Genomic DNA, 10,208 nt, shown 5'->3' with positions numbered 1-10,208 from the left:
AATACTTTGAGCACTGATGCAGTCAGCATAGGCCTCTTACATTGTTTGCAGGTAGGCCTACATTTCATTCCGTTTTTGATGGCAAACGCGAAACAGCGCCAAAATAACCACAAGTGGACAAAAAGAGTGTTACATGTGTACTGTTAAGACTCGCCATAGAGAATGAATGGGGGAAATTGCGGAGATTATAGTTTGACGATGTCGTACTCCCGTGCGGGCCGGTTGCTATATACCACGGACATGTTTTGGGGGGCCACCCAAAATGAGGTGGTTTGGGGACCACTGATCTAGAATTTGCACCACACTGTACATTCAGTGTCTGGAAATAATATCCACAGTCTATATATTAGCCTACAGATCCAAATGGTTTGGATCAGTTTGTTGCTCACATAAAGAACTCTGACATTTGGCAGCACGTGGTTTATACTGGCTATAATGATCCAAGAAACTTTTCAGACTCCACAATCTGCAATTAATGTCTTAGTCATTAGTGTCTTAGTCAGATTTCAGATAAATAACTTTCCCCCAGATCTTTAATTGGTGGATACAGACGTTCTTGTTGATTATGACCCGATTATTAGACGTTTCTTTAAAAACTGCCTTATCGTGATGGTCTAAGAAAGGTCTAAAAAATGTTATGTTGCATGTGAGTGAGAGTGAGTAGGCTGCAAGATCATAAATCAAGATTAAGCTAGGCTCTAGTGAGAAATAATTGATCAGGGTTCGTTTTGGCACCTGTAGCCTTCACATGCCAACATTGTTGCTGTGTTGAAATACATTTGTCCAACTTTAGTGGAGTACAACGCCATTGGCTATTCTTTTCACTTCGACAGAAATGATTGGATAGTGCTTGTTTCCGGGGCTCAGATCCACTGGTGACGTCTGGTTTTACCATCTGCAGCGAGACAGACTGGGCGAGAATGGCTGCCGGGGGAGGTTTGAGCTTCTTAATTGTTTCACTTTAGATTTAAACGTATCAAAATACGTTTAAACATTTACAAAATATTCAGAAAGTTTAATGCATGATTTAGAATGTGTTCATCGTGAATTCTGTTGACAAGTATGCTTATTTAACGGAACATTGACCAGCTCAAAATGAATGGTTGTATCAGTTTTAAAAAAGTGTGGCGTTAGCTCGATAGCTAGCTAGTCGGCTAACTTGCCAACCATGACTGCCGATTGTGTAAACATTGAACATTGTGTAAACATTGAACATTTTTTAGATTCAGAAACATTTCACCTTGTTGTCTCATGCCCCTGTGCTGTCAATCTCTCGATGTAACATGTATCAGGCAGTGTGAATTAGTGTAACGTTAATGCAAATCGATAGCCACCAAAGTATTTGCTAGCCATTTCTGGCTAATATTAGCTTGCTAACTTTTGAACGTCTTGTCCAAATCGGACTAGCAAATAGTAGCTCCATAGCCTCCAAATACCTCGCTGCCCAAATAGCTCAGGTGTTGATAATTTAGCAAGTCAAACATGTGGAAAATTTTACTGTATTGCCTGGTCGATCAACATTAGCGTCATTAATGTAATCTATCTAACACTAACTTCACTGAGTCGGGCTCTATAACTTTGCTATCGTAACCGCACTGCAAGCCACTAGCGTAAACACATTAGCTAGCTGGCTATATAGGCAGCTAACATTAGTTAGCCAGATAGCTGATATCACTTCTATCATCGTGCTAGCAGTTGGAGACTGGTTTGACGCTTTAGGGCTATAGCCAGCAAGCTATGTAGCAAGCTGTTGAAATCCGCTGACTCAAGTACCTCATTGCCACATGTCCTTTGTTTTGTCAGGTCAGTCAGATTGTGTAAAATCGGGAAGACTTTCTCAGACATATAAATTAAATTGGAAAGTTCAGCGTTTTCTAATGCATTTTACCCCTTTTGTTTAACAACATATTCTTGAAGTTTGTGTTCAGCACTTATTAAGTTTGATTGATTAATCGAGCGCATGTTTATGTCCCGCTATGATCCTCACATTGTCAAAGTGTCTATTGTCTAATTTCGCCACTCTTTGGTGGTATGGGGTGCAGTGAAGTTAAGACATCAGTGGTAATGCATATTCATATAGGTTTCATCATAATCAGCCTTCTGAGCACAGTAAGGTCTGCTACAATGTCAGACCAAGTACTAAAGACACACTGAAATGTTTCCTTTATAGAAGAGACATAAATGTTTTCATCAGTATAATCAAGCAGCCCACAATTGTGTCTCATGTATGTATGTATGTATGTATGTATGGTATGTATGTATGTATTCCATTGACATGGATTGTTGTCGTCTTTTTTTAATTCGACATCTTCAGAGGTCGGAAAGCTGTTACAAGTGCAGAATGGAACTCCAGCAAATACAAGCATCAATGGGGTAGACGCTCTTCATGCATGCAACGTCCTCCAGCAGCTGAAAGTCCTGTATGATGAAGCACAGTTGACCGATATCGTTGTGGAGGTGGACCATGGCAAGACATTTTCCTGTCACAGAAATGTCCTGGCCGCCATTAGCCCTTACTTCAGGTAAGTATGGCGTCACGGCTTTAGTTAAACATCAAAATGGAAAAGCTGCCAAAGCTGATCAAAATAGGTATAAAATTAGTTGGCTATACATAAACTTGAAACGCTCTGTTTTAGATGTTGATCTGAAATGAAAAATACTTCAATCAAAAGCCTCTGTCATGTATGATGATATATTATTATAATGGTAGTCTTTGGTAGCTTTGAATTTGCCCACTTTCATCTGAAGCTTAGAGTCTTTTATATGTTCTGCATCATAGATCCATGTTCACAAGTGGCCTTACAGAAAGCAGCCAGCGAGAGGTACGCATCGTTGGCGTGGAATCAGAGTCCATGCACCTAGTCCTGGACTACGCCTACACGTCCCGCGTCACGCTCTCCGAGTCCAACGTGCAGGCGCTTTTCACAGCCGCCAGCATCTTCCAAATCCCGGCACTGCAGGACCAGTGTGCCCAGTTCATGATCAGCCGCTTGGACCCGCAGAACTGTATCGGCGTGTTCATGTTTGCGGACGCGTACGGGCACCAGGAGCTGCGGGAGCGCTCGCAGGACTACATCCGCAAGAAGTTCCTGTGCGTGGTGGGCGAACAGGAGTTCCTGCACCTGACCAAAGAGCAGCTGGTGGGCATCCTGAACAGCGACGACCTGAACGTGACCAAGGAGGAGCACGTGTACGAAAGCGTGGTGCGCTGGCTGGAGCAGGACCGGGACGGGCGCCAGACTCACCTGGAAGAGGTGTTCTCCAAGTGCATCCGCCTGCCGCTGCTGGACGAGGCCTTCCGCAGCCGCATCCCGCCAGCCCTGGCGATCGCCATGCCCAAGGAGCCCGTCGACAAGGGCCACCTCAATGGCACCAACGGGTGTCCGCAGCGGCTGGGCATGACCGCCTCCGAGATGGTGATCTGCTTTGACGCGGCACACAAGCACTCAGGGAAGAAGCAGACGGTGCCTTGCCTGGACACGGCCACAGGGAAGGTGTACAAGCTGTGCAAGCCGCCCAACGACCTCCGCGAGGTGGGCATCCTGGTCACCTCGGAGAACGACATCTACATCGCCGGCGGGTACCGGCCCAGCAACAGCGAGGTGTGTATCGACCACCGGGCAGAGAGCGACTTCTGGCAGTACGAGCACGCCAACAACCGCTGGTTGCCGCGGGCGCCACTGCTGCGGGCGCGCATCGGCTGCCGGCTGGTGCACTGCTGTGGAAAGCTGTACGCGCTGGGAGGTCGCGTCTACGAGGGCGATGGGCGGAACGCGCTCAAGTCGGTCGAGTGCTACGACGCCCGTGACAACTGCTGGACTGCCGTTAGCCCCATGCCCGTTGCCATGGAGTTTCATAGTGCTGTGGAGTATAAGGAAAGGATCTACGTCTTGCAAGGTGAGATTTATACCAACATGCAGTTAAAACCTACAAATTTAGAACTTTAAATCTTTCACTTTCAGCAGCCTTCTTATTTATGCCTAATGTGAGCATACGCATGGTTTGTGAGTTGGACAAACATTGGTATGATTTGTTGGACTTTTAATGGCAGATTAGAGTGGCCTACTCCAGTGGCCATGAAGAGTAGCCAATAGAGTAGGCTGGAGTAAAATTTGTAGGTTCAATATGCAGCGTTTATGAGAATAGCTGTGCTTTTACAGCATATGTGGACCTCCTGAGGAACAAGAGTAGGATAGGGGCATACAGTAGAAATGTTGTGAGATACCTAGACATACTTGACTGCTGACTGTGCTGTGCTTAAGGTAACTGCTTTGGCCTGCCCTACAGGGAAAAACTCTGTGTAACCATCTGACCTACTTGGGTTGTGTTTTTTCCCCTCTAACATGGAGTCATTCACTTGCAGGGGAGTACTTCTTCTTCTTTGATCCTCGGAGGGACTACTGGGGCCACTTAACCCCCATGAGCATCCCGCGGAGCCAGGGACTGGCTGTGCTGCATAGAAACTGCATCTACTACATCGCCGGCGTCTGCAGGAACCACCAGCGCACCTTCACCGTGGAGACGTACGACATCGAGCAGAACGTCTGGAGCCAGCGGCACGACCTGCCATTTGACCAGGCCACCAGCCCCTACATCAAGGCACTGCTGCTGGGCGGCAAGCTGCACCTGTTTGTGCGCGCCACGCAGGTGATGGTCGAGGAGCACGTCTTCCGCACCAGCCGCAAGAACTCCCTCTACCAGTATGACGACGAGGCGGACCAATGGAAGAAGGTCTACGAGACGCCCGATCGCCTCTGGGACCTGGGCCGCCATTTTGAATGCGTGGTGGCCAAACTCTACCCACAGTGTCTTCTCAAAGTGCTCTGATACAGCGGGGAGGAGAGGGGTAATTGCCACCCTTGGCATGCCTGAGGTGCTACTCGGCCACAGGGGTCAGATGACGCCCTGCTCTGAGTGTCTCGGTCTAGAGACCATCAGGATTTCTAAAGTCTTAAACAAAGTGTTTGAGTGTCCGAAGGACAGCGTTTTGTTGTTGTTGTCGTCGTTGCTGTGGGTGTACACTCTTCTAAAGGTGCCCGTCGTCGATGCCTGTCCAGTGAGCACAGGGCACCCACACGATTACTTGTTTTACAGCCGTACAATGAATCATAAGTGCAATTATCATATGGTTTGCAAAACATGTGTTTGAGCCATCTGTCATTCTTCTAGGTTTAAGACCGTTAGGGTAGGATTGGTGTTTTCGTTTTTTCTTTAGTTTTGTTGGCATGCAGTGTTGAGGGTGTTGTGATGGGGCAACCTCTGGAAATGGGTTCGTGCAGAGCATTGACACCAGAAGTACAAAAAGCAAATATATGAAAGAATATATAGCTATATGTACTCATACGGGTATGTTGAGCGGGTGTGCTCTGTTAGGTAGCTAGGTTTAGAGAAAAAAAAAAAAAGTAATTTTGATTTTGCCGTTCTTTTCATTTTACTGTTTTGTGACGTTTGCCATGCCTCCTAATGCTTGGCCATTCATTTTAGAATTGAGTTTGAGATGTTTGTTTTACGTTTGAGTGTGTTTGGTTGTGATAGGTATGCGTTATCATTTTGGTGCATTTCGTTGCATTGCCAAGATGTGCGAGAGGCCCCTCATGCTGTTTCATAAAACAGGCTTCCCTACTATCTATATATCTATCTAAATATATATATGTGTGTGTGTGTGTGTGTGTGTGTGTGTGTATGTATGTATAAGTATTGGTTATGAATGTTTGCAGTACGTCTCACCAGTTTGCTATACATCACACATTTTATGTTTTGAATTTTTCTTTTTTGTTGGTTTATTTTGAGATTATTTTTGTTTGTCTTGTTTTGTGAATCAGTATGGTGGACATTTTGGGTCTTACTCAACATCCAAATCTCTCATGAAAAACAACTTACACCAGCCAGAACATCTGTAGAAAGAAGTTACTTAGTCTCCATATTGGAGTAGAGAAAAATATGATGAGTACAGCTGAATGGGTAGCTGTGAGGTGTGTGTGTGTGTGTGTGTGTGTGTGTGTGTGTGTGTGTGTGTGTGTGTGTGTGGAGGGAGGATCCAAAACGGACTGGACAGTAGGTTTTGCTGACAGAAGCGCCATGCCTGTCTGATAGGGAGTGAAGGGAAGATTGTGGAGAGAGGGATGTTGATTTTTCTCATTTTTAAAAAAAAGAAAGTAGTTGGGTCTGAGTGGTCATCTCTCCGCAGGTGGCTGTCTGTGGACTTGACTCAGACTCTAAAACAAAACATCTGCATTCAGACAGGGCATCTCAAAGGCCAAAAATGCATTCTGCGAAATGCGCCATTGTGGTCTGGAACGTTTGGTTCTCGTAGCAATAACAGTAGAAGCTGAAATTGTGTGGACAGGGGCGAAGGGATAGGCTAGGCCTAAGGCGAAAGAACGAACATATTCCTCAATTCTTCGAGAAAGTGCATTAACAGTTGTTGCTAGCTAAATGTTTGGTGCTGAAATCGATGTGATCTGTGTGAGTTCTTAAGAGTGGTTTGAAGTCATGTCCCTGCGAGTCCGTTAAGTGCAGAATCCCTCCGGGATGTCATTGTGCCTATAGATAAAACAAAGCAGGCCTGCAGACAGAATGCCGGCTGCGTGATATTTGCCTGTTGGAGTCGCAAGCGAAGCCCCTCTAAAGTCTTACTCATTGTTGCACTGAATCATTTTTTCCACTTTTAAAAAACGGCTTGCCACTGCAAATTATTCCACACAACCGCCCACCCACCCACTCCACAGACATAAGTCAGGATGGAGAAGCATCCTGAGCTGTGTGTGTATATCCATGCATTCTCACTTCCTGGAATACGAATACCGAAAAAGAAGAAACATTTGGTGCTGCTTATTTGACAATCTTGTACAGAATTACATGACGATTACAGCCATCGGGTAACGTCCCTTATTGTAGCGCAACATTGTTTTTTTTCTCAGTAGTTTTGATCATACACAGGTTCCTGCAGGTCCTGAGTTTGCACTACATCCTCCTTTTAATTGTGAATAGCGGAGGTTGTCCTTTTCAATCAGATGACAAAGCAATCTTGTGGAGAAAGCAGAACTCAAAACCTCAAAGCTCTGTTTCACAAAAAAATAAAATAAATGTTAGTTTTAGTTTCGCCATGTATAGCAAGCGATTGCAAAAGATTTGAAAACAGTCAACATAGACGGATCACAGCTTGGCTTTGCTGTCATCTGCCCCTCATTGCTTTGCCGTCCCTGCCAGATACAAGGCTCTGCGGGAAGCTACAGTGACTGGCGACGATCATGTGACTGTGGGGCGGGGACTGTCAGCACCTCAGAACCTCTTGACCCCGCCCATGGCCTCCTCACCCCATGTGAACCGCTGAAAAAAAGCTCAGAGGTGCAGGAACCCGAAGCAACGGACAACTCTCAGGATTTCTATTGTTAAACACAGTACTGTATTTAAATCATTTGTTTAAATGTGTATTATACTGTATCATATGTTTGCTGTACTTGCACAGTTTCTTTTTTCTTTTTCTTTTTTTAAACAAACCCTGTTTGTTACCCTTCCCAACTTGAATAATAGATGTGATGGGTTGTTTGTATGTCTCTGATGGGTGTATTATTTTCTTTTTTCTATATTTACTCGTAGGTTTGGGTATGTGAAAGATTTTGCTCTGGGGTTTAAGAAAAAAAAAAGAAAAAAAATACTCTCCAAACAAAATCACATTCGCTATTATAAAGTTCTAATTCTCTATTTTTGGATTGCATCACCACAGTAACAGTATAAACTACAACTACAAAGCATTACAGATATTAACTCCGTACATTAACCTCTCAACAAACACCAGTCATCCGTTGTACAAAAAGCTTCGTAAGAGATAAAAACACACCTTATGCTATTGCCTGCTTTCCATGCAAAATGCTATAGAGCTTGTGCTACCTTTGTTTGGCTCTCAAAGCTTTCTTGAGTATCCACAGTTTGGTGGATACCACCAGTGAGTTCTTCCTTCTATTTGACTTTCTTTTTTCACTTTTGTTTGCTTGGTTGTATGATATGAAACTTTGGTAACTATTAATTGATCTTTACTGTGAACTTCACATTGCACATAATTTGAAAATAAAACATTAAAATGAAAGTGGTTGGTTTTAATCAGTTTTGTATAGATTGGATCAGGCTACTCTTGGTGGATTTATTGCATAATACGGCCCTTTTTGTTTTTAGTAAACTGCTCTGGAAGCATCATCTGCTTCAGTTCATTACTTTGATAAATCAGTCGTATGAATGAAATATTTCTCCCATTATCTGTTAAGTTAACTTTATCCTATATGTGAAATCATCTCTGGAGCTCCACACAACTTCATAAGGTACAATCAGAAAAGTCAGTAGGCAAGGGATGATTGGACATCTGATGACTAATGGAGAATCCTATATCTAGTTAGTGGTCATATTTGATTTTTGATCTTGTTAAAGCAAACCACTCTTGCAACAATATTTACCAATCCATCCATTTCCCAGACAACATGGCTTTGTATAATAGAATAAAGACATTCCCCATTAACCTTGCATTGTGCTCTTCAACCATGCTATAATTAGATCAGGCTTTGCCAGATCAGAGCTCTTCCAAAATGGGGGTCCATCACCATGCTCAAAGTTGTGGTTTTGCATTGAGTAGGTCGAAGTCAGTGGCAGACCCCACCCCCCAGGTCCCATGTGTAATAGCAGAAGCATGGGGCTTCATCATTCTGTCCTTGGCAAAGACAGAGAGACAGGAGGAATACATCAGAACCAGGTTCAGTGCATCCTGGCCTCCTCCCCAAGGGATTTGACATGGTGACCTTGTCCAAGGAAATTTGACTTTAATTGTGAGGAGTCATGAAGGGTAGGTATGATGTCGGCACCCTTGGAAGACATTGTCATTTTTATGAGTGGATGGGGGTCACTGCTGGACAAAGCATGGAACAAACAGTGCAAGCATAGATACCAGTGGTGCCAGCTTAAAACAGGTGCATGCTGGTGTTCACAGAAAATTCAGAACATCCTATTGATGGGATCTGACATTCTTTCTTACAATCTGGCTTGTTGACAAGTGAAGAAGTGGCTAGTCCATTCAGCGTGTCCTTGAGTCTTGTAATACTTACTAATAGTTTTGTATGATTTATAGTTTACAAAGATCAACACATTTTTTGTTGGTGCTGCTAGACTGTACGTAATCATTCCTTAATGGCCCTATAGGGAGAGTGTTGGACATTGGTGTTTTTCTCAAGGAAATTAATCATCAGTTGTAAACATGCCTTTCAGAGTGGTTGGCGTGTGCCAAAATTGTAATCCTCTTACTGTTTACTTGGAATTTTCAATTATCATCAGCCATGCAGAGGTTCGCTTTCGGCAGGCCTGCCGGGGCGACACATGGTGTGTTTATTTTTCAGGAGTACACACACAACAGCCTGGATGTGCTAGTGATTGATGTTCCCTGGCTTTCTTTCAGTGGTGTATTGGAGCCTGTGTGCAAGTGATTTACTAGTAATCCCCTTGAAGACAGGGGAAAAAAGCCAACGCGTACTGATTGCTCCAATGCAGTCCTAATGTGTTTGCTCTATTGCTTTAGTGTTTCTGTGGATTGTTTGAACATTTCAAATATCAAGCCATATTTGTTTGTAGATGATGTTCAACAATTGTCTTAACCTCAGTGCAGCGAGAAGAAAAGATAGAATTGCTGTTGATGTTTCTGTGCTATTTGCGCTCCTAATGCATTCCTAATATAATACTATTTAATGATGGAAGTTTTAAGTTGAACAGCCATTTTTCAGTTAATGGACCAACAATTCATTAAAAATTGATTCTTTTTTTTTGTCTTTTACATTTTTCTTAAAAGCTTATATAAATTATAACTCATAAATCATAAATATTTACTACAAAACCTATATCAATTTGTTACTTACTGCTTGAATTTCATGACTCATTATTTATATTTAACACCTTCACTTGCTACTACTAATTGGTTCTGTCCAGAAAAGTTGTGATGGCCTCAGGGAGGCGTAGTGTGAGTGCGTGAGAGAGATGAACCCTGTGGAGATGGAGACCCTCGGTGGGCCACACGGACTTACATGTGGGTTGTGGGTTGTTTACTGGGCCTCAGATCTTTGGGGATCCCTGCGAGGAGTCCAAGGTCCCCCTCTGTGTGTGCTGTCCTCCCACTAGCACTCAGTGGCACACCAACTCGCTGAGGGCAAACAGAGACACCAATCTCTCTCTCTCTC

General features: G+C 43.8%; 1 protein-coding gene across 1 annotated transcript; it reads left to right on the top strand.

Annotated features, from left to right (window-relative positions):
* The first annotated feature begins 824 nt into the window (after positions 1–824).
* kbtbd8 (kelch repeat and BTB (POZ) domain containing 8) lies at positions 825–8,086 on the top strand. Its single transcript, XM_042088662.1, has 4 exons — positions 825–936; positions 2,315–2,522; positions 2,780–3,897; positions 4,364–8,086. The coding sequence occupies exons 1-4, from the start codon at positions 921–923 to the stop codon at positions 4,825–4,827; spliced, it is 1,806 nt and encodes a 601-aa protein (XP_041944596.1). The 5' UTR covers positions 825–920; the 3' UTR covers positions 4,828–8,086.
* Positions 8,087–10,208: the final 2,122 nt, after the last annotated feature.

This window comes from Alosa sapidissima, chromosome 4 (genome assembly GCF_018492685.1).
Source record: "Alosa sapidissima isolate fAloSap1 chromosome 4, fAloSap1.pri, whole genome shotgun sequence".
Classification (NCBI taxonomy): domain Eukaryota; kingdom Metazoa; phylum Chordata; class Actinopteri; order Clupeiformes; family Clupeidae; genus Alosa; species Alosa sapidissima.
This window is presented reverse-complemented; position numbering and strand designations above follow the sequence as displayed.

Excerpts from the sequence above, each read along its gene's own strand:
- kbtbd8 (XM_042088662.1), top strand. Across the intron at positions 2,523-2,779 it reads GCCATTAGCCCTTACTTCAG|ATCCATGTTCACAAGTGGCC; the intron begins GTAAGTATGGCG and ends TCTGCATCATAG. Across the intron at positions 3,898-4,363 it reads AAGGATCTACGTCTTGCAAG|GGGAGTACTTCTTCTTCTTT; the intron begins GTGAGATTTATA and ends ATTCACTTGCAG.